Source organism: Lactuca sativa, chromosome 8 (assembly GCF_002870075.4).
Source record: "Lactuca sativa cultivar Salinas chromosome 8, Lsat_Salinas_v11, whole genome shotgun sequence".
In the NCBI taxonomy this organism is placed as follows: Eukaryota; Viridiplantae; Streptophyta; class Magnoliopsida; order Asterales; family Asteraceae; genus Lactuca; species Lactuca sativa.
Window position 1 is genome coordinate 186,780,204 of NC_056630.2, and position 24,192 is coordinate 186,804,395.

Consider the following 24,192-nt stretch of genomic DNA (forward strand, 5'->3'; position numbering starts at 1 on the left):
TATTATTTGTATACTTTCTATCTATGCTGGATGAACGATTTTATAAATTTTTTTAAATGATATAAACTGTATATGTATTTTATATCTACAAAATGTGTTGGGTAGAACATGGGTAGATGTAATAGTTGCTGTGTGACAAAATAAAATAATGAGGGACCTCGTTATAGATGTTATTGATGATCCAGTCATCTAGCGGAGTATAGATGACAACCACAGACTATTCTAGACAGTCTAGTGGAACGCTAGCAGGCTCGCAACCTGTAGGTGTTTATTTGAACTGTGTGCTCACCAGGTGTACTCCATCCTCCACATGGTTGCCTTAAGGACATTTATTGATGAGGAATCCCCTTAGCAGTAGTGTCCATCCCGATGAAAGTCCTTAGACTAGGTCCCTTGTGTTAGATGTTTTAGGGACGTAAAGTGAGGATAACGGGAAACAGTAATCGAGTTTGTTTGGTTTGATAAAGTTAATAAACTTATTTATTGTGGGTTGAAAACCCTATGTACTCACCAGGTTTCCCAACCTGACCCACTCAGTTTATTTATATCACAGCTGTTGATATGAAGTCACATTACACTGAGAGATTAAGGAGATATAAATCACTAGTGATAATGAATGTAAGTTCTGTTTATATTTATGTTTTTGTATTGACGATGACATCCCAAATATTTTAAAATGAATAAAAATACTTTTATTCGGATATGTTTTGAAAACGTATTTATCATGTTTTACTGGGAACAAATTCCGCAACATTTTTATTAAAAGAGGTACTTTGATTTTTATAAAGCATAAACAAAGCCGGTCTTTTCTGGTCGTGAAAACGGGGATGTCACAATTTCCTTGATTATTCCGGCTAAAAATCTGATTATACAACATGATATCCATAGTACACACACAATAAACACCATTCCAAACACATAGCCACCACCACACGGTGGCTAGTGGTAGCAGAGAAGGAAACAATGGCGGAAGCCACCATGGTGGTTCTCTTCCACTTCTGGTCGACCAAGCACACACACACGCCAATATAATCTGAAATACGCATCCAAACACGAGCAGAAACACCCGTACTCACGTGAAACACGAACACGACCGCCTCTTGGGGTGGAAAACGATGACCAAAGCAACACTGAATTGCACAGGCGATGGCAGCAGACCGGTGACAACACAAAAGCAGAAGAAGAAGAAGAAGAAGAAGAAGAAGAAGAGGAAGAAGAGGAAGAAGAAGAATATGACGATCCTTGCAGTTCACAGCTTCGTTGGCAGCGGAACGACAGCGGAAGGAAGCCCGTTCGCTAACCTTGTTGTCTCCGGTAGCGTGAGAAATAGCGGTGCTGAATGACAGCTCACCTCAACGACAAAGGCATCGGCCTAGAATAGTAGTGCTTAGCGGTCTTGATTGATCGGAAATGAGAAGGAAGGGTGGTGCGGCTATAGATTCACGAAAGAAAGCGGTTGAAGAGATGGAGGGATAAGGTGGCGGCCATGAATAGTTAAGGTTATGGTTAGGCAACAAGGGAAGGTGACGAGTTTTAAGTCCCGCCCCATTCAAAACTTATGCACACTTAACACATTTAGTACCTCCCCATGAGATCTTTTTCAATTTAAGCTACAATTTACAAAGCAGCCCCCAACATCCAATATTCATAACAATTTAAGTCCCAGAAGTTACCATATAGCCCCTTCATGACAAAGCCTTTTCCACTTAGGTACATAATTTACCCTTTTAGCCCCAACCATCCAAAACACTTTCATATTAAGTCCATATGATACCAAACATACCCCGACTTCTAAATTCCTTTTCAAATTAAATCCATAATTTACCAAACAGCCCTCAAACTTTAAAATTCTTTACAAATAAATCCAAAAATTACATTTTAATAAACAGAATGTTACAGATTTTGAAAAGGATAAGGTAAAGAAATTCAGAGAGAATCTTGAAGCTGAAATTAGGCAAAAGAATTGGTGGTGTTGATGCAGGAAATTCTAAAGGAAAAGCTCTTCTAATTGATTAGTGTGGAATTTGTCTTTGTGTTATTTGGATTTAAAGTATGTATCTTAGGATGATGGTAATTTGGATTTAAAGTATATGTATTAGGATGATGGTTATTTGGATTTAATGTGTATATATGGATTGTTGTTTGAATCTAAGGTAATTGTATTTGTTAAATACATGTGATGTGATCATGGTATTTTGGTCATTTATGAATGCATGTTGCTTTTTTTTTAACTTAACCCATGACATAAAAGGGGATTTTGGTCATTTATGAATGCATGTTGCTTTTTTAAGTTAACTCATGACATAAAAGGGTATTTTGGTCACTTAAGAAAGTATGTTGCCTTTTTAAGTAAAATCATAACATAAAAGGGTATTTTGGTCACTAATGAATGTATGTTGCTTTTTTAAGTAAACTGTTGACATGAAATGATATTTTGGTAACTTATGAAAGTATGTTGCCTTTTTAAGTAAACTCATGACATATGGCTTTGAATATTTTTGCATGGAAAAATTTGGAATAATGTGCATACATGTGAATGTGTTATATGGTCCCGGATATGGCTCTATAATGGGTTCAAAGGTCCCATTTTTCCATTATAAAAACACCCACTGACTATTAACTACAAATGGCCCTATACATAGTGTACTTCCACATGGACCACTTTCTACTTTATTCCCAATATAATACCATGCATAATAACCAATTTCATTAAATGTAATTGTTGGGAATACAATCCATGTAAATGTTTCAATAACATCAACATTTTCAAGATTTGATTATACAAAAATGCCTTAGAATTGGGGCTTTCAATAACTTTTTTACAGTAGTTATCAAATGCCCTTTCATTAGGGACTTACTAGCTTACAACATCAACACATCAAGGTTGACACCCCCAAATTGTAACTAAAAGCAGCTTCCAAACATATGGATGTGCCCATCATTACTTACTTTTTAGTTTGCCTTTACAAAAAATTCAAAAGCTTATACCAACCACCCTAACTAACTACAATCACCCCCTAACTTCAAAACACAAAAGACCAAGCAAGCGAACAACAATACAACTATCATATTGTACCTGCCTATTGCCTTCCTAGCATCATCTTTCTCACTCTTTGACACCTTAGATTGCTCTCGTGACAGCAGGAACTCCACTTCAATAATCCTTCTCCTCAAATTGTTTATCTCAGACAAATCCTCTTTAGCATCCAGTTTATGTTTCAAAGAATATAAAAGGTTTTTGTAGTACCCTTCTTCCTGTTCTTCATCTTTCCATTCAAAGAAGCTACATTTCTTCAACTTAGTCTGTAAAAAGCCAATCCATCAATATATGAAAATGCTTTGATTTGGATAGTAAATAAAGATTAAGGAAATCAACTACTTTTAATGTACTAACGAAATGTGTTTGATTCACAATCACAACTATTTGTCAAGAAGAAAAATAAAATTAGTTTTATTTATTTATTTATTTATATTTTTTTTTTCAAAATACAAATCTACCATGATTGTCTTTACACGAAAAAACACCACAGTCAAACACTATAATACTAAGGTAGCATGATCAGGATTATCAAGACCTACCAAAATGTTTTGACAATTCCATAAATGCATCTCAGGGTTTGTTATCTTCCAACACGTTCGTTTTTTAGTCGAAACGCCGCAATCACAAAGCTTTACACCTTCTCGCGACTGAACACGAGTCACTTGTAGCTGATTCCTTGAAGTGGATGAGCTCGAAGACATTGTTCTTGAGGATGGAAAGAGTCGGTGGAAAGGATTTGACTTTTCATAAAAGGGTAAGAAACACTTAAATGATGGTCCAATTGAGGGTTTCAATTAATAAGGGTTGTTGGACAACTCAACTTCTTCGACACATCAGTATCCCACGTAAGCTTATTCGACACATCAACATGCCACATAAATGTTGTAACCGGTAAACTGTCTAATTTTTTAGATAATGGTGTAACTAAAAGGTAAAAATAAAGTTTAGTGGTATGATGTAAAAAAAAAAAAAATTTTAGCCCAATATTAAAACTTTCATGTGTAAGGTTTCATTTTCCCTAACCAAAAACCACCGGCAATGCGCAAGGTAACAAATACTGAAAGGAGTTTCTAAAACCTAGCTCTAAAGCCCTACCCAAATTCTGTAGTTTTTGCGTCTTTCATCGGTTGCTGGCTAGCTGCTGCCCCGCCTCCCTTTGATCGTTCCTACTTCCATCTTCTTCTACCAAAAAATAAGCAGGTAAACTGGTAAAGTTTGCTCTTTTGACTGGGTGTGATTGGTTCTACCAAAAATCGATAAGTTTTTATTCCCTGAAACCTTATCTGATCCATCTCTCGCAATGATCCACTCTATTCAGTTTAGGCTCTGTAATAGAATAAGCACACTTTACAAGAACACCTTATAGAATCAATTGTTAAAATCTTCCCAAAATCGTGTGTTCATTCTATTGTGAATAGTTGTTCCTTATAAAGTCTGTCAATTCTGCTTCGATGGACTGAATGTGTGTTTTATTTGAATTTTTGTTCAGTTTGTAGCAAAGCGAAACCCGGTATATGTTAATTTTCATTGATTTTTTCTTCAAAAATATGCAGATTAAGGCGAAGAAGAATCTAGCTTAGTGAAAGCTTGCTGCTCTGTTAATCCATATGGAGATTAATGTGAAGAATATAGCATTTGACCTTGATTTTCATCCTTCTAATCAGCTAGTTGCTGCTGGTTTAATCACTGGCAATCTTTATGTGTAAGTCCATATTGCCACATGCTGTTTGTTTCTTTATGTGTGTTTGCTACAATTTGTAGATACAAAGTAGTTGAATGTTATCTAACCAAACAATCTTTATACCTTGTAGATATCGATATGCTGAAGATTCTGAACCACAAAGGTAAAGTATATGAGTTAAATATACCTTATCATATGTAAATTGTAACATTTTTGCTAAAAAAATATTTACTATACCAGCAATGTGCTCTTATCAATGTGTTCTTGTGTCTTTATGGATGGAAAGTAAAGTAAAATTTATTTTATATGTTTTCTTGAGTTGGAAAGAAAGGGAATGAAAGCAAAGGAAAATTCACAATTTACAATTTTGTGTAAGTATTTGGTAATAGATATTAGGGTAAAATAAGAGGACACTTTTGTCATTATAAATATAGGAAGGAATATTTTGAAGAAAAAACAATGAAAATGGAAAGAATCCAAAGTAAAGAAAACTTATTACTTCATTTTATGTTCTTGACCATGTTCTGGAATTGAAAAGAAAGGAAAGGAAACCCGGGGTTTTACAATCATACCCTTCTTGTTTGTTCCCTACAAAGTATATAACATTTTTTCAGGGGTAATTTTGTCATTAAAAAACCGTTCTTATAATGTGATTTCTCTAAAAACTATCATTTCAGGGTGTTGAAAGTTCGTGCACACAGTGAATCTTGTAGAGCTGTTAGATTTATCAATGAAGGACGTGGTAATGAACCAACATTGTTTATACTTTATATACTCTTGAACCATGTAATTTACTTTTTTACCCTCAGTAGCAACATAGTTGCTATTTCTTTAAACTTGATTTTGAATGTGTGTTTTTGTCATCAGTGATCCTCACTGGTTCTCCAGATTGTTCTATTCTTGCAACTGATATTGAAACAGGATCTCCAGTTGCTCGTCTTGAAAATTCTCATGAGTAGGTGTTCTTATTTATTTATTTTTTTAAAATTTATATATAATTATAAGATTTGCTTTAACAATATATATTGTTTTAGGAAAGCTGTGAACAGGCTAGTTAATCTCACAGAAACAACAATTGCTTCTGGAGGTGATGAAGGGCATATAAAGGTTTCTTTTTTGCTATTATATTTTTCCTTTATTTAGTAATATCTTTTTTATTATTATTATTTCATATTTTGATTTTGTTAAATGTAGGTATGGGATACAAGACAGCAGACATGCTGCAATTCATTTAAAGTTCATGAAGAGTATATTACTGATATGACCTTTGAGCCTGATTCCATGAAACTATTGGGAACAAGGTAGGAAAAGTTGTCCCTTTTTTAATATTTTTTTTCTTTTTTTTTATGGAAAATTCCATGTAAGCCGTTTTAACAATAAAATCATTTTTGTTTTCATTTATTTTTTTGTAGTGGAGATGGCACTCTATCTGTTTGTAACCTACGAAGTAGCAAGGTAATTGGTTTTCAATCTTTTGTCTGTGCAAAGGACGTAAATACCCTCATCATCAAAAATAGCTATAGAAAGCATGTGTTTTAGTACTATTTTTGACGAGGAGGGCATCCATGTCTTTTGCACAAAGAGAGTTTATTGGGCTGGGAAAAAAATAAAATTATGTTCCATTGATGATATAAATATAATAATTAATAAATCTAATTTTTGATTATTTTTTCAGGTTCAAACCCAATCAGAGTTTTCTGAAGATGAGCCATTATCTATAGCGATAATGAAGGTATGTTTTTGAGAGCAACTCTTTTAATAAAGAGTGATAATAGAATGTAGGGTAAATTACACTTTTGGTCCCTGTGGTTAGTTGATATTTACAAATATGGTCTGTTTTTTCATTTTTAACCTTTTTCATCCCTAAAAAGTCTTTTTGTCACACTTTTAGTCCCTGAAATTGTCGCCTTTTGAAAGGTGTTATTAAAGATGTCATGTGCATTGCATGTGAGGGTAAATTAGTCTTTTTCATACTAATATGTGGTTATTTTTGGTACTCAGAATGGTAGAAAAGTTATATGTGGGACTGAAAGTGGGACCATGTTATTATACTCATGGGGCTTTTTCAAGGATTGCAGGTAATTCTCAATGCAAATTTGGTAATTTTTTTTATATTAGCAATGTACTTTTGAAGGGCATTTATGTCTTTTGCACAGATTTAACTCTTTTATTTGTAATTTCCAGTGATCGCTTTACTGGTCTTTCTCCAAATCCAGTAAATGCCTTATTGAAGGTGAGAATGATGTTTTTGTTTTTATTTAAATGATTACAAATTATCAATATCCATTTATTTATTACAAATTACTGATTTGCCCCTTTCCAATATTGTTTAGCTTGATGAAGAAAGGGTCATCACTGGAACCGAAAATGGTCTCATCAAGTGAGCAGGCTTTTGTAGTTGCATTGTTTAAATTATATTTTCTAATAATCATAATTTTTTATTTTATTTATTTATTTATTTTTGTTATTTTGTTTAGTTTGGTAGGTATATTACCCAACAGGATAATTCAGCCAATTGCAGAACATTCAGAGTATCCCGTTGAGCGTCTCGGTAAGCTTTATTTATATTTTATTTAATTAATTTATTTATGTGAAAATAAATTAATTCATTTACACTTTTGGCCCCTATGTTATATCGGTTTCTTTTGATATGGTCCAAAAAGAATCCCTTGTGTCTTTTTGGTCCCTATTTCATTGTTTCATAACCTTTTTTAGTCTCTGGGTCGTCAATGTGAACATCCCAACGTTCACATTTATGAAAAAATGACCATTTTGCCCTTGTGTTGTTTATTTTTGTAACAGCATTTTCTCATGATAGAAAGTATCTTGGAAGCATATCACATGATTCCATATTAAAGGTGTGGTTCTCTGTGTCCCTATAATTTCATTTATTACACCTGGACAAGCTTTGTAGAGCTATTTTTTATGAGGATTAGAAGGGCATTAACGTCTTTTACATGTACTAGAGATGAAGAGGGAGTCCCTATCCCCACCTTTTTTGTGTGGGACAAAAGATTGCAATTCTCTTTCAACAGTCAACTGTTGATTGCTTTTATTTATTTATTTTTTCTTTTTCTTTTTGTAGATGTGGGATATCGATAGTCTATTGCAGGGTACTGGAAAGAAAGCAGAGGGTAAATCAGCTGCTGCTGACAGTGATGATGACATGGATATGGATATGGATAAGGATGATATTCTTCCAAAATCATCTAAAGGTAGTCTATTTCTACTTTCATTTCATTCTATTTACAACGTTTTCTTATTAACCTTGTCATTATTAACTTAAAATGACCATATTACCCTTGTTGCTTTTGGCTCTCTTCTCTTTAGGCACAAAGAGGAAAAACAACGGAGCTGGCCTCGATACCACAAGTGATTTCTTTGCAGATTTATAGTTTAAGTTCATGAAAACATGCAAAAAAGCATTTTTATGTGACAATGTTTCATCTTTTTTTTTTTTTTTAATAACTTACGGGTATTCCAAATATTGTCAATGTGTTTCTTTAGTAATTATTTATTTATGGTTTCTCTTAAATTTTGTTTTACATGATTATTCGAGGGATTTAATTTTTTAAACATATTATTAAAAAGTTAAATACCCATCATCTGTTCACCATATATATTTTTTTTCAATCTATATGTCAAAAGTGATTTTTATTGTTTGAATCTTACGTGTGTTTGGCACTTGAAAATGAAGTTATAGGTTTGAATCTTACATGTTTCAACTTTGGGGTGGTATGTCATTAACAAAACATTTTTTGGACCATGAAGTTTTGGCACTATTGGTATGTTGTAAGAGGTTTGAAATTGAAATTTTATTGTATTATATGCTCATTAAGACGTTACATAGGAAGTAACTTGATTAGATAGTTTTTTAGGGTTATTTTTAATGATGATAAAAGCTCACAAAAGTTAGAAACTTTTTTTTTTATTAAAAACTATAAACCAAAAACTCCATGACAAACATGGCGGTAAAAGCATTGAGAGTCAATATTCAGTATGACTATAGAAGAACATACACAACACATCAAACGATACTTCATAAGAAGCTCTTAATACTCATTAATAATAGATACTTTCAATACTCAATATATAGTAAAAACTTGAAAGAAGGAAAATAAGAATCGTAACTTGTATATCATATATATCTCAACGTATATAAATTCGGTAGTAGTAATCACATATAATAAGAATTAAATTATATTGAGATTTATCAACCCATTTTTTAAATAAATTGTAAAAATAAAAAACATTGCTAATTCAAATAAGGATGAATGTTAGTTAATGATTTCCGAAACGTGCTTTTATGAGTCAACATAAGCATAGTTAAGGGGCTAAACTGTAACTATTGGTATAACGTCAGCACTGTGCAAACCCCCACTACTCGTCAAATAATTACACGCCAAGATGCTTTCTCCGCCCGTAATATTCAAATGCCCCCATTCCTCAATCATTCCACCTTTCTCCAAAATCCTCTTATTAGGGTTCTACAAGGGTTTCTCCTTACGTATAACAATGGAAAATCAAACCAGTGAAATCAGCTTTTGATCATCCGTTTATAGACACAATTCATATATACAACAGTTATTAGTTGATCAATGGCTGCTTATCAACCGATCAGAGGTAACGGGCCTGGTTTACAGTTTTTGAATTTTCCATTTGGAGACACCACGCACACCAAGGTTTTTGTCGGAGGATTGGCATGGGAGACACATAGTGAGACGCTGCATCGTTATTTCGATCAATTCGGAGATATTTTAGAGGCTGTTGTCATCACTGATAAACATACAGGGAGATCTAAAGGCTATGGGTTTGTGAGTTTCTTCAAACCTTTATATTTTTCTGGTTTTGGTTTTGCTTCAAAGTTTCTGTATGAAAGTACTTTTTGATCATTTTTATATCGAGTAACATATGACTGAAGTTGATATTTTTAGTATCCTGAACGAAGCTATCACCTTTTTGTATATACGAGGATAAGTTCATAAGGATAAAGAAGTAAAAGATCAACAATAATCGAGTGACATTTTTAGAAGAATTGTCCCTTACAAGAATGAATTAGGTGGTGTCAAAACTTTGTTTAAGTTTTGAAACTTTTTACCCTTCTGCTGCATGTTTATTTCTTACATGACAGTCTCCTTGTTGCTTATTTTTATATGAATGATTCAAAAGGAAATATTCATTTCTGTTGATTAGTTGATTGTATAAATTTCGTGCAAGTTTTTGCTGTTTTCTTGAAGGAAGCAATAACCAATTAACCATACTAATATAATGTAAAGGAAAATGCCATATGCATGTTAGATGTTGGATTTGCATAAAAATAAAAAAATCAATATCCGTTGTGTAATGACCACCTCATGCCCATGAAATCATAATTACTATTATTGTCCTTATAAGCTGACATCTCTTTCACCCTTTTCTTTCTCTTCTGTAAATCTGATTTTTATTATTATTATTATTTTTTAACTTATTAGGCCCATTTGTTACATATCAAGGGAAATTATAAGTTTTTTTTGTCCCATCAAAAAGATTGAAAAAGGTGTGATAGTGACAAATCTCATTCTATGGTATGTACAAATGACGTAAATACCCATCTATTTCTGATCATCAAAAGTAGTGCCAAAAAGCTAGTCTCGTGGACAAACTTTGCAGAGCTATTTTCGATTATGAGGATGAGGAGGGCATTTATGTCTTTTGCACATACGAGAGAACAAGAGTCCATGTCCCACCTTGTTCAATCTTTTTAAAGAATTTACAATTTTTGTTCCATTGACATTATTCTATCAATTCTATCAATTGTGTCATGTGTAACAATTAGTGATATATATCTTGTGATTATGGTGGAGTTTAGGTAACATTTCGTGAGGCTGAAGCTGCAGAAAGGGCTTGTGTGGACCCCACTCCAGTTATTGATGGTAGGAGGGCAAATTGTAATTTGGCATCCCTTGGGAGGGCCCAACCTTCTTTCACATATGGTACATTTCTTTTAGCCTCTAATTCCTTTATTTAGGTCAATGTTTTTTTTTCTTATTAAGTGTTATTGTCTATATATATATGATGTTCAAATATATAATCACTTTTAACAGATTCCATTAATTTACTCTTGAAATTGTAAATGAAAATATAAAAAAAAGAATTGGTGTATTAGGGCTCTTCCAGTAGAATATCAATAATATAGCTATTATCTTGTATTCTTCTTGTAACAAGGGAATGAAAGTAAATGTATATGAAAAGACCAATATGCCATTGATCGATAATAATGCAAGTATTCGTGTTTTTTTTATTTTATTGTAGGACATGTGGGACCCACAGGACACTACTTGTGGGGTCCCCAAAACATGGGAGGACCCTATCATCAACCGGTTCCTTATGGTTATCAACAATACCCTTATTCTTTATATGGGTAAGTTATCACTTCAAAAAAAAATGTGTCAATTTGGGTTTTAAATTTATTGCTTAAGGGTATAATGGGTAAATTTATAAAAGTACAATGCTTTACTAAGAAAAGTTGAAAGTACAATGTTCTAATAGGAAAAAATGGAAGTAGGGTGCTATAATAAACAAATAACTATTAGTTTTTATAATCATGTTTAATATATTTATTATTGAAGACTATAATTGCTAGTTTCTATATATTTCAATACCGAAAAATATGTAACTTTTACTTAGAACTCTTAATCCCATTTAATTTATTTAAAATTTGGTTTTGACAGATATTCAGCATATGGACCCGAATATGTCTTTCCTCAGGTGAATAAAATTATCATATCATATTCTTCAAAAAGACTAATTTTATTATCTTTAAAATTATGTTATTAAAGTTTACTATGAATTTTATCTTAAAAATCAGATTTCAAATGGAAGAATAGTTTTATTGTAGAAATACTTGTACTTTTGTAAGGTTTAATAATTATTTTTTCAGGTTCCATATAATCCTTATGTGGGCCACCACCACCCTCAGATGTTGGGCAGTCCGGGCAGTGTTTTTCCATATAGTCAGATGGGCCCGCCTGCCCCGGGCAGCCCTGGGTATAGGGCTATTCAGGGAATTGTAACACCTGCTCCTAATGTTATGCCATATGCTACACCTAATGTCATTACAGGTGAAACCTTTTTTTTTCTATAGATTTATCTTATATCTGTTATGAATTATGATGAGGGTATTTTCGTCTTTTAATAAAAAAAAGGAAGAACGGAGTGTTGAATAATTATTTTTACTTTTATTTATTTCAGGCATTGCTCCACCGTCTTTTGGACAGGCAAGGAATATGTTTCCATCCGAATGAAGATGATGTCATCATTGGACAAACTGGTCATTTTTTAAGGTTCGTTCCATTACCATATATTTAATAGGGGTATTATGGTCTTTTTAACCTTTCTAGGGAAATTTTCACTGATAAAGGTGGGAGGGCATTTACGTCTTTTGCATTATTTGCAGGATGATTGTCACGTGGTTCTTCAGAAGACTTCAATTTTCACCTTGGATGAATTTTCATTTACTGGCTAGAGGTATACAATGCATTAATAAGAAGAAAAAAAAAATTAAAAGTACATGCTCAGAAGAATATGAGGGCAAATTTGTAATTTTACAATGGGCTTAACACAAGATCAAATACTTGATCTTTAATATTTGCTATTATTGCTGTAGTTTTTATCTTTTTTTATTTAATGGGTTTGCAGGTGATGAGAAGTCATGGACGAAGGTCAAAGTCAAGTCAATTATCGAAAGTCAAAACTCCAAATCCTGGAGTACGGGGGTCAAAGTGCAACAAATGCATTTTATGGGGGGTCAGTCGTGGAGTGTTTGTTAACAAGATTGCAGGAATTGGTTTCCTAGCAAAATCAAAATTATGTATTATGATTTATGAGAGAATCAACATATGATTACTCAATTGTCAACTAGATTAGTGTTAAGCATGTCTTTAAGTCAATATTTGATGGATTTTTTTTTTGTATAATTTATGACGTAAGAAAGTAACAGAAACAAGAATTACAGTTGTTTTTTATGTCTTCACTTATGTACATATGACCTCCTTATGAATCTCTCATTAAACCATTTGTAGTTGCCATTTATAAAAATATGCAAGAACTAAATGCATTGTATGAGCACATGTGTATATGTCAAATAAAGTACGTTGATGTTGTATAAAAATTATAATATGCATATATGCACGTGTTCATATATAAGCCTCGAAAAATATATTACTTTGTTAAATACATATGTGCAATTGTGCATATGGCATATCTGTGTGTGCACATATCATGTAAAGTACTTTGAAGTTAATGTAACAAAATGAGTTGGTCAAAATATTTGTCTATCGAAGTTAAATGACGAACTATATTCCAGATCCAGTGCCGAGGCTGAATATAGAGGGGTCGCTAACACAGTGGCTGAAACTTGCTAGATTCGTAATCTGCTACTTGAGCTACATGTTCCGGTTTGACAATCTACTCTTATATTGTAATAACATCTCAGCAGTTTACCTTTCAGGTAATCCCGTCCAGCATCACTGAACAAAACACGTAGAAATCAACATTCACTTTGTTAGAGAGAAAGTCGGGTCGGGGATATACGTATTCTCCATGTACCCTTCGCTTACCAATACGCAGCCATATTTACTAAGGGCCTTCCACATAACTTATTTGAGAGCTTCCGATCCAGTTTAAGCGTCTACAAAGCTCCTGCTTCAACTGCGAGGGACTATTAGTATTAGTATATATTGATATATTGTAAATATTGTACATATCTTATATTTTTAGGATAGATAATTACCTCCTATTTGTCAGGCTATTAGTTAGGCTTGATTATTGTTATTTTGTATATATATGTTTCGGTTTTATCAATGGAGGGCAAGCAATTCTATCCTGTCACACAATAAGAACTTGAAACTAACATGGTATAAAGTTTTAGATTTATTAATATGGTTATTAATCAATAAGTTTACTAGTATTTAATAAAAAATCATTTTTTAGGTATTTAATTCTCTTCAACAACTAATAGACTGGGTGCAAAATACGGGGCACAGACTTGGTTATGTTATTGTGATAAAAAGATCCACTGCTAACTTAAATATATATTTTTTTCAGTGTAATCATACAAAACTAAAAAAAATCCACAAAAAACACCGATACAAAAAAAAAAATTGTCCATTTGCACTAAAAGTCAAGTATTCATCTAGAGATAATTGTTGGTCATTAAAAGCCATATGTGAAATACATAATCACGATCCCACCTTATATTTAGAAGGTCACCCATATCCAAGGGCGTATTTTTGAAGATGAAACCCGATTAGTGGAATATCTGATAAGAAAAAATGTGAAACCAAAAGATATATTATCTACTTTAAAGAAGAAAATGTAGAAAATTTATCTATTCTTCCAACTATATATTGCATGCAAAAAATTTAAGATGAAGAAGAATAGTGGTGAAACTCAAATGAAGGTTGTTACATCTTTCTTGGCTAAGAATGACTATATCTACTATAGTCGTGCATATACATTAACAAATGAGCTTCAAACTTTGTTTTTTGCTCACCAAAGATCATTGGAGATGTGGCGTGCATTCTCAGTTTTCATCAATACGTTACAAACATTGAAGATGTAAAGGGAGATGAAAATTGTGAATTTTGGCAGTAGTTGTCTCCCTTGGGTATAGTCAAAATTATTGGCGTCAAATCCGCTAAGAATTATACAACACGTTATTAGAAGACTTTAGATGATATGGAATGATGATTTTTTTAGGATTATTCTAACGTCCCCTCTGTCACGTGTCACAATATTGTCCGTTCGGCACAAAAACTTCCCAGGGGTCACCCATCCCTGGATTGCTCTCCCCCGAGCACGCTTAACTGTAGATTTCTTATGAGATCTGCTGCCCTCACAGCTTTAAAATACGTTGTGACAATGAATGTATCCACACCCATTATAAAGAAATGTTTTGTTCTCCTTCCAATCCGATGTGGGATCTCATCCATCCCTGGATTGCTCTCGCCCAAACACGCTTAACTGCAGAGTTCTTATGGGATCTATTGTCCTCACGACTTTAAAATGCGTTGTGACAAGGAAGGTATCCACACCCCTTATAAGGAAATATTTTGTTCTCCTTCCAATCCGATGTGGGATCAGGTGCAACCGAACTTCACCCCCCATTATAGGGTTCAACGTGCCCATCGAACACATCGACTCGTGTCCCAGTTCTGATACCATTTTTAACGTCCCCATCTGGAACGTATCGCAATATTGTTCGCTTTGGGCTCCTGACACAAAAACTTCCCAGGGAGTCACCCATCCCTAGATTGCTCTCGTCCAAGCACGCTTAACTGCAAAGTTCTTATGGGATCCGCTGTCCTCATGGCTTTAAAACGCGTTGTGACAAGGAAGGTATCCACACCCCTTATAATGAAATGTTTTGTTCTCCTTCCAAGCTGATGTGGGATCAGGTGCAACCCACCTTGTGATACATGCCAGGGGGTTGCACCTGATCCCACATCGTCTTGGAAGTAGAACAAAACATTTCCTTATAAAGGGTGTAGATACCTTCCTTGTCACAATGTGTTTTAAAGCCGTGAGGGCATCAGATCCTATAAGAACTCTACAGTTAAGCGTGTCCGGGCGAAACAACTTAAGGATGGGTGACCCCCTAAGAAGCTTTCGTACTGGGAGCCCAAAGTGAACAATATTGTGATATGTGTCAGATGGGGATGTTACAATTATATAAACAACTTACATCACTCGTTGAGTTTCACTGCACTGGATTGGGTTATGCACAAAATGAATATTGGATGATTATATCGGATATGGGATTCCTCATTGCTAATAAGTATGGTGTAATTGATATGTATTTCTAATTATATCGGGCATTGGATGATTATATCAGATATTGGACAATATTTTGAATTGTTTATCACTAAATGATGTATTCGATATGTATTTTTTGTGTTTTAAACATTTTATTGTTAACAGATTAGTGACAATATATTTTTTATGTATTAAAATGCTTTTGGTAGGATCTCACGATACGATTCGATCTTACGATCACGATCTTACAAAGCGAAAAATGATTCTACATAAGATCCCAATCTTGACAACCTTGGTTTTGACTCTTAAAATGGTTTTTGACCCTTAAATCGGTGTATTTATAATCCCCTGACTATGTAGTCAAATGCTTGTATGCTCTTATTGCCTTAGAGAACTCGAACAAGAAAGTGAAGAAACAAGATAAGTACAAATGAAAGAGTAGAACATTATTTATACTCGAGTTTTCCCGAAAAAACGAAAAGACAATCAACTCAAGAGACATGGAAGACATGATTTTAGAAGACGACTATTTAATAACTTTCTACATTCTATACAAATTATATATGAAGAGATATCTAGTTAATAAACTAGACCGGTCTTTATTGTGCTTTATAATACTAAAACTTGTTTAAATTTTATATTTCAGTGAGCAATATACATCCAAGCCAATATACTTTGACCGTTTTGGTGGTTTAACCACTATATATATATATATATATATATATATATATATATATATATATATATATATATATATATCGGTAATGGAAGTCACCTAGTTTTGAAAGAAATTTCCACTGTGAGCATTACAACCCCCTATTTCCGCGCTAGCACATATTAAAACTAATATAATTTTATACTTCCTCCGTCCCAAAATGATAGTCTACTTTTGATTTTTGAAGTCTTTTTTCTTTAAATATTTTTATTTGTGTTATATATTACTTGATAAAACTTATAAAAATGAAAAAACATTTAAAATACAATCCATCCTAATATTTTGCATCAAGTATTATCAATCAAAATCAAAAATATTAAAGGTCAAAGTTGAAGAAAAAAGACTTCAAAAGTCAAAAGTAGACTATCAATTTGGGACGAAGGTAGTATTTATTTACATGACATCATATGTTGGTGATTTTAGTGTCACCATGTCATTTTAAGTAAGTGGAACTAACATGTGAGCTAAAGGCTTCATAATTTGCACTCTAATATATGTACGGGGTTGTGTGAAGTGCACACATGTATAAGATCGAATTAGAAGCCGATTTGACGACTAGTCGGGGGTGCGGGGGCAGCGCCCCTGGGTCCGGGGTTTCTAAAGGGGCAGCACCCCTAGCGGGGTCCAAGACAACTAATGATGCCCCAACCCTAATGAAACCCTAATCTCGTTAGTTTTGGTAACCCTAAATCCTCATTAAATCCGGATTATCATGACTTGCTTCCAAAGCAACTAATGACGACCCAACCCTAATGAAACCCTAATCTCGTTTAATACATAAACAGTTCTTCCTCTTCAGAGGAGGGTTACGATCTTAAGCTCTCGTTTTTCATCATACTTTCACAGAATCCTTTAGCATATTGGCTTACGTTTTCTATGCCTAGAAACGTAAGTGTCAAATTGGATTATCCTAGACTGAATTTCTTATAACCCAGACATATGGTAGAAATATCAGTTCGGAAAGTGATATCACGATCCAAGTTGGTATACAGATCTTCACAACAAACCCTAAATTTACCTACATCATATGTACTCTATAAAATAACATCTTCTTTCATAAAATAACTTTCTTTGTTAGTTTGTCACATTATACATATCATGTATGTAAATAAAAAACCAGCTTTAACATCTCTTAGAGCATCTCCAACGGACCTCTATTTTTGTGATATAGAGATCAAAAATGCTTCAATCAATCACTAAAAATGGTTTTTATTTTTGTTGTAAGAAATATGGCCTCTATATATAGAGGCCACTATTCATAACACTAAATCATTTTTTCTTTAAATGAGTTATTTTAATTGCTTTTTAGTTTTTATAATTATTGTTTTGTATTTTATAATATTAAAATATGTTTTAGTGTAATTTTTTAATGTGTGGTTGGAGTTAAAATGAATTTTGGTGTTAGTTTTATACAAAAATAATGTAATTTTTAGTGGTAAGGTTTGAGGTAGTCTTGTTTAGGGGTGAGCAGTTTGTCCCACATCCCGATCCCGTACCGGTACCGTACTGGAACCGGTACCGAACCGTACCGAATTTAAAAATATGGGACGGTACTTGGTACTCCAAATACATAAAATTCGGGAATCGGTACCGCCGGTACCGGTACTAGTACCGAGTACCAGTACCATTCCCGGTACCGGTACCGGTGATGTTAATTCGGTTCGGTACTCGGGATTAATTTTCGATCAAATTCGGTATTTAGGAAATCGTGAACGGGACGGGTCGGTACCCGTTCCGTCCCACGCTCATCCCTAGTCTTGTTCGACAAAATAGGTGTAAAATGGTCGGAGTGGAAATTTATTAAAAATGTGTTTTTTTATAGATCGAAATAAAATATAATGAGTAAAGCAAAAAAAATACCAAAATAATGACTTGTATCTACATTGCCTATTTTATTTTAATCCATTACATAGGTGATGAGTCAACTCATTGAGTCCCATATTCCATCACACCTTAAGAAACACATCGCAACCACGTCCTGCTCAGATCAGCTCTCCCTGAACATTGCCGAAAAACCACCACCACCACCAACCTCCTCCTCAACCTTTCGCCACCTCCGCCCTCTTCAAAACCCTAATTCTTACAATCATGGAAGATTACCCCGAAGAACTCCGAACACCACCGGTCACACTAGTATCTATCGTCGGTCACCCAGACCTCCATGCCACGATCTCAACTCATCTCCACTCGGAACAACCGCCGATCAATACACTCGCATTACCAGATTTTTCCAAGATCTCCGTCATAGCCAAAACCCCCAAGGAAAAAGAAAATCAATTGCCGTCAAGTTACACTTCTAGCGGCATTTTAAAAAGAGAATGGCTCTCGAAGCATCGTACTAGGGTTCCTGCAGTTGTTGCAGCTCTCTTCGATGCCGATCAACTGTCCGGTGATCCCGCCCTGTGGCAACAGGTCTGCACCGATATCGAAAACCTCAAGTATGCCATTTTGCACTTCCACCTTTTTGTTATGATAATCTCTCCGTTCTTAGTTAAATTTCGAGTTGATTTCACTTTTATCTTCAAATTGATTTGGACTTTACACTTTCCAAGAAATATTCCGACTGCATTTTTAACAACAAAATAATGTTGGTGCTGAATTGGCAACAGAAACAAATTACTTTCCAAAACTAGAAGGTTTCACACCTGAAATCGAATTGTAGCCTAAATGTATGTGTTCATTTATACGTTTTTGTGCATGACAGAGCAGTGATTAAAGGGAGGAATATCAAACTGGTAGTGGTGGTCGTTGTGCGGTTTAATTCCAGAGGTAAGTGGCTTTACCTGTGTATGATGCTTGATTGATTTGATAACTTCATATGTTTTCCATATAAAATACCTTTTAGTTGTTCTGTAAGTTAATACTTCTGCTTTCATGGTTATGAACATCATTGGTGATTATCAATTATGTATTTTTTGATTTCTGTTATCTTTGTTCTCCTTCAAGTTTACAATATTGTTGGTTTAGTCTCATCATCAATTTCCTGCTAGGTAGAGTAAAATAGAAACAACACATTAGATCATATAGTGGTTCCTGATTGAAAAGAATAAAAAAGAAGAGGAAGTTTTCCCATTGTCAAACAAAATTCAGATTCTAGAAAACTAAATTAAATTACACTGAGAATTTTGCATTAGGGGTAAGATCGTCATCTTTATCCTTTTTTTCCGCCTAAAAAGGACATCTTGCAAGTCTTGATGGACATCCCAAATGGGAACATGTTGTGAAACAGGGGAAAATATCATTTAATTGTAAAGTTAGGATAAATATTAACTTGATATTCATTGGTTTTCTTGAATATGGAGTAATAATATTAATGGTCAATTGTAAAGTGTAAAGCTTGAAAATCTATGCAGTATTCCAGTTAAATGTAGCTTAAGGCTCTCATGTAACAAGGTGTACTAAAATAAATCTGTATTGGCTCAGATAAATGTGATGTAGATATTTTACCATTGAATCCTTATTATGTTATGCACTTTGTATATAGTAGTTGAAATCTTGGTTTGCATACACATAAAGGGCTAAGCTAAATTCATATTACTTTTTTCCCCATTTATGCAACAAAATGTATTTTTATACAAAATATACAACAAAGTTTATTTTAGGACCAAAAGTACAATATAAATGTAGACACTTTCATAAACCTAAAACACAATTAGCTTCATTCATAATGTCCATTGTTGATGAAATTACTTTTTTTTTTTTTTTTTTTTTTTTTTTTTTTTTTGTTACAGATTTTATCACTGAAGATCGCATGGTTGCTCTTCGCAAACGTGCTGAATTAGATGCAAAATATGTTGTTACCTTTATCCCTGATGATGCTTCTGAATTGAACCAATCCCTAAACAGGCATACTCTCTCTCTCTCTCTCTCTCCATTTATTGCTAGTGTATGATAGTTTAGCAATAAAGCAGGAAAGCAAATACAATCAATAATACTAGTAGTATCTGCTTTCATTGTTTCTGTATCAATACAGTATTTACCTTCTTACCCTTGCTCCTTGTTACTTATTATGCAATGTTTGTTGTCTTTACTTACTGATTGAAATGTAGGCTAGGAAGCATATTTGCAGAGCTAGCTGTTACCTTTTATAGGGATGAAGGAAGAAGGGTTAAAATGCGGCTTGAAAAAAAGACTTATGCCTCTATAGAGTTTAATATCCGCTACTGCTTTAAAGTAAGAAACTCTTTTTTTATAAATTTCTGTACAAGTTTTTTTTTTTTCAAGTGTTGCAAATATCTGTTCATAATATCTTGACATTTGAATCCAATTCTAGGTTGCTATATATGCAGAATTCAGGAGAGATTGGGTTGAAGCATTGAGGATGTATGAAGATGGCTATCATGCACTACGAGAGGTTCTCTTTTTTCAAATAATGTTTAAAAAATATATTTTTATTTATTTGTTATTAACAATATGTAATGACAATTCAAACTACAGATGATTGGGACATCCACTAGATTACCTCCGATCCAACGGTTGGTAGAGATCAAAGCAGTTGCAGAACAATTGCATTTCAAAATATCAACATTACTTTTACATGGTGGAAAAGTTGTGGATGCAATTAAATGGTTTCGCCAACATAATTCTTGTTATAAAAAGGTCACGGGCCCACCACAAGTAAACTTTCTTCATTGGGAATGGCTAAGCAGACAATTCTTAGTTTTTGCTGAGTTGCTTGAAAGTAGCAATGCAACTATGCAAACCACTTCCTCTCCTCCCTTAGCCTGGGAATTCCGCCCTGCATACTATTATCAGGCAAGAAATAGCAACCTACTTTCATTAATTTTAAATTATGTTTTAACCTTTTTTTTGACATGACACAGCTTGCTGCTCAATATTTAAAGGAGAAGAAAACATGTGTAGAGGTTGCTCTTTCCATGCCTGATTCCATTCCGGAGACTGATGACAGTTCCGATTCCATTGTTCCTTCTCTTTACATCGGTCAATATGTTCGATTACTTGATCTCGGGGACACCTCTGTTATGCAACTGTACGTCTTCATAAACACATACAAAACTAAAAATACCTTTTCTATTCTCCCATGATATATGTATTTTTTTTTAAAAATATATTTAAATAAAATACTTTTTTGGTTTTCTAGTATTACAGATGAAGATTACACCCTCTATACTCTCACTGAATTCAAAAAATCCCGTGACTCAACCGAAATCATCGGATTACTAAAAAAGTCATACGAAGCATACACAAGCTCAAAATCCCAAAGATCCGCCTCATTCTGCCGCCTTCTAATGGCAAAAGAATACTTCACCTCAAACGACCACACCACCGCAAAACTCCACTTTGATAAACTCACCACCCTCTACCGCCAAGAAGGTTGGGTGGCTTTACTATGGGAAGTCCTCGGTTACCTCCGCGAATGCTCCCGGAATCTCAATTCCGCCCAAGACTTCATCGCGTATTCCCTCGAAATGGCCGCCCTCCCTCTTTCCCCACTCGCCGGAATCCAAAAAGACTACGGCCCCGGAGGGTCCCCCTCTCTCCAACAAGTCGAACGGATCCACCAAGAAGTGTTTTCCATCGTTCTTGAAGATTCTGATTCCAATTCCGGTTCCAGTTCCGGTGGTGGGGTGAAAGTGAACGGGGAGTATCCGGTTCATCTTGAGATTGATCTTGTGAGTCCGCTTCGAGTTGTTCTGCTTACTTCGGTCGCGTTTCATGAACAAATTGTGAAACCGTATGCTCCGACTTTGATTACGGTTTCCATTTTATCCCAATTGCCTTGTCCGGTTGAGATTGATCAGTTGGAAGTGCAGTTTAATCAATCGGAATGTAATTTTATAATTGTGAATGCACGAAGAAGGGAGAAGTCCGCGATTACTAATGTTCATCCTGACCGGAGAGTCGAAACGGTTCCCGTGCTTCAACTTTTTACGAATAAGTGGTTACGGTTAACTTATGACATCAAATCAGGTAAGTGGGCCCACTACAGCACTTGATTTACATCTCACATGATGCTGTTATACATGAATAAATGAAAGTGCATTTCTATTTTTCGTATTTAATTGTTCCTTTTGCATGATACAGTGAATAGCGGAAAGCTGGAATGCACATACGTGATCGCGCGAATCGGACCCCATTTCAGCATATGTTGTGGAGCCGAAAGTCCTGCCAATATGACCGATTTACCCCTTTGGAAATTCGAGGACCGATTCGAAGCTTCACCAACAAAAGACCCCGCAATCGCATTCTCCGGTATGAAAGTAACCCAAGTCGAAGAACCCGACCCGCAAGTCGACCTTAAATTGGACTCTGTGGGTCCCGCTTTAGTCGGTGAAAACTTCATGTTACCCGTGACCCTCACCTCCAAGGGCCATTCCGTCTTTTCCGGAGAATTAAAAATCAATTTAGTGGACACCCGAGGGGTCGGTTTACTTAGCCCGAGAGAAGCCGAAGTATCCTCTACGGATAACCTTCATGTCGAGCTTCTCGGCGTATCGGGCCCGGAATTGGAATTGGAATCTGATTCCGATTCCCCCCGGAAATTCCAAAACTCGTTCGGGTTGGTTTCGGTTCCGTTTTTGAACGTTGGTGATTCGTGGTCATGTAATCTTGAAATCCGGTGGCACCGTCCGAAACCGATCATGCTTTATGTCTCTCTCGGGTACTCCCCGGTTTCGGGCAGCCCGAAAGTACATGTCCATAAAAGCTTACAAATCGAAGGAAAAACTCCGGTTGTCATCAGCCACCGCCTCATGCTACCCTTCCGGCGGGACCCGCTATTACTCTCTCGAATCAAACGTACCCCAGATTCCGGTCAGCCCGCATCGCTGCCCGTAAACGAAACAAGCATACTCGTTGTCAGCACCACAAATTGCACTGAAGTCCCGTTGAGACTAATCTCAATGTCCGTCGAGCCCGATGACAATCTCAAATCCGGAAATCAAGATTCCGGGCAGCATCCCGGGCAGCCTACACTCCTGCCCGGGGAAGAGTTTAAAAAAGTATTCACGGTAAAACCAGAGGCGAATATTACGAAACTTAACATGGGAAGTGTTTGTTTACGATGGAGACGCGATTTTGACTCATCGAAAGAAGTTCTCACAAAACAAAATTTACCGGATTTAAACGTGGAATTCCCGCCATTGATTGTGAGTTTAGAGTGCCCGCCACATGGGATTCTCGGGCAGCCGTTCACGTATTATGCCCGGGTTCATAACCAGACGAAATTGCTTCAAGAAATTAGGTTTTCATTATCGGATTCACAAAGTTTCGTTTTATCGGGCCCACATAATGATACGACATTTGTTTTACCATTATCGGAGCATATTTTGAGTTATAAACTTGTCCCGTTAAGTTCGGGCTCTTTACAGCTTCCGAGGGTTACGATTACTTCGGTGAGATATACAGCGGGATTTCAACCAACGGTTGCGGCTTCGACTATTTTTGTATTCCCTTCGAAACCCCAATTCCAATTGGAATTGGAATCCGGGAAGAATTCTGGTTCCGGTTCCGGAGAGGAGATTCCGATTCCGGTGTGATGTTTTTTGTTTGGGTGGTAAGTATACATACTTTGGTTTTCTTACGCAATCTTATGATATGATTAGACGTGGTTGTTTTGAATCGATCAATAGGTTTTGTGGATGTAGGGTTTGTATGGAAAGAACTATTTTTATTTTTTGTGAAGTGGGGTTGACTATTGATGAGATTAATTAATAAAGGAAACTATATCATTTGGAGTTTGGGTTTTGTACATTCATATGATTATATCTATTATCTAGTTAGCTACATTGATAGGTCAAAATAATGGGTATTTATATTTTCAAAGAAAGTCACGCTCCTCGGCTCCTACATTTATCACTCGTAACAACTTAACACTCTTCTCCCAAGTTCACTAAAGAAAATAAAAGAAAGGAAAGCAAGAGAAAGTATAAATCTTTCTTTCCTTTCTCTCATCTTCCTTCCAATAAACAAACTCAGGAGCATCGCGTTAATATGCTATAA

General features: G+C 35.0%; 3 protein-coding genes across 6 annotated transcripts; all 3 read left to right on the forward strand.

Annotated features, from left to right (window-relative positions):
• The first annotated feature begins 4,060 nt into the window (after window positions 1-4,060).
• LOC111911867 (WD repeat-containing protein 55) lies at window positions 4,061-8,256 on the forward strand. Of its 3 annotated transcripts, none has more exons than XM_023907612.3 (16): window positions 4,061-4,248; window positions 4,594-4,742; window positions 4,852-4,884; window positions 5,399-5,463; window positions 5,589-5,676; window positions 5,756-5,828; window positions 5,916-6,022; window positions 6,134-6,176; window positions 6,397-6,453; window positions 6,723-6,799; window positions 6,906-6,954; window positions 7,055-7,101; window positions 7,199-7,272; window positions 7,524-7,579; window positions 7,807-7,936; window positions 8,052-8,256. In XM_023907612.3, exons 2-16 carry the CDS (start codon window positions 4,648-4,650, stop codon window positions 8,114-8,116), a joined length of 1,059 nt encoding a protein of 352 aa, XP_023763380.1. In that variant the 5' UTR covers window positions 4,061-4,248; window positions 4,594-4,647; the 3' UTR covers window positions 8,117-8,256. The 3 variants fall into 3 exon arrangements, with proteins under 3 accessions (XP_023763380.1, XP_023763379.1, XP_023763381.1); XM_023907611.3 differs by having other exon boundaries at window positions 4,062-4,240; XM_023907613.3 differs by lacking the exon at window positions 4,061-4,248 and adding an exon at window positions 4,260-4,502.
• An 878-nt stretch (window positions 8,257-9,134) lies between these two features.
• Window positions 9,135-12,774, forward strand: LOC111911868 (probable RNA-binding protein ARP1). The gene is made up of 8 exons (XM_023907614.3): window positions 9,135-9,535; window positions 10,570-10,693; window positions 11,013-11,121; window positions 11,432-11,468; window positions 11,641-11,821; window positions 11,952-12,043; window positions 12,157-12,227; window positions 12,399-12,774. The coding sequence occupies exons 1-6, from the start codon at window positions 9,320-9,322 to the stop codon at window positions 12,002-12,004; spliced, it is 720 nt and encodes a 239-aa protein (XP_023763382.1). The 5' UTR covers window positions 9,135-9,319; the 3' UTR covers window positions 12,005-12,043; window positions 12,157-12,227; window positions 12,399-12,774.
• Window positions 12,775-18,152: 5,378 nt separating this feature from the next.
• On the forward strand, window positions 18,153-23,930 carry LOC111911869 (uncharacterized). Of its 2 annotated transcripts, none has more exons than XM_023907615.3 (9): window positions 18,153-18,668; window positions 18,935-18,999; window positions 19,962-20,076; window positions 20,280-20,403; window positions 20,504-20,584; window positions 20,668-20,985; window positions 21,054-21,220; window positions 21,332-22,161; window positions 22,276-23,930. In XM_023907615.3, exons 1-9 carry the CDS (start codon window positions 18,319-18,321, stop codon window positions 23,727-23,729), a joined length of 3,504 nt encoding a protein of 1,167 aa, XP_023763383.1. In that variant the 5' UTR covers window positions 18,153-18,318; the 3' UTR covers window positions 23,730-23,930. The 2 variants fall into 2 exon arrangements, with proteins under 2 accessions (XP_023763383.1, XP_042753643.1); XM_042897709.2 differs by having other exon boundaries at window positions 18,449-18,642.
• Window positions 23,931-24,192: the final 262 nt, after the last annotated feature.

Coding starts and splice junctions, on each gene's coding strand:
- LOC111911867 (XM_023907612.3), top strand. CDS start 4,648: ATGGAGATTAATGTGAAGAATATAGCATTTGACCTTGATTTTCATCCT. Junction 6,800..6,905: donor GGCTTTTTCAAGGATTGCAG/GTAATTCTCAAT, acceptor TGTAATTTCCAG/TGATCGCTTTACTGGTCTTT. Junction 7,102..7,198: donor ACCGAAAATGGTCTCATCAA/GTGAGCAGGCTT, acceptor TATTTTGTTTAG/TTTGGTAGGTATATTACCCA.
- LOC111911869 (XM_023907615.3), top strand. CDS start 18,319: ATGGAAGATTACCCCGAAGAACTCCGAACACCACCGGTCACACTAGTA. Junction 18,669..18,934: donor ACCGATATCGAAAACCTCAA/GTATGCCATTTT, acceptor TGTGCATGACAG/AGCAGTGATTAAAGGGAGGA. Junction 19,000..19,961: donor TGTGCGGTTTAATTCCAGAG/GTAAGTGGCTTT, acceptor TTTTTGTTACAG/ATTTTATCACTGAAGATCGC.
- LOC111911868 (XM_023907614.3), top strand. CDS start 9,320: ATGGCTGCTTATCAACCGATCAGAGGTAACGGGCCTGGTTTACAGTTT. Junction 9,536..10,569: donor GATCTAAAGGCTATGGGTTT/GTGAGTTTCTTC, acceptor GGTGGAGTTTAG/GTAACATTTCGTGAGGCTGA. Junction 11,822..11,951: donor TACACCTAATGTCATTACAG/GTGAAACCTTTT, acceptor TATTTATTTCAG/GCATTGCTCCACCGTCTTTT.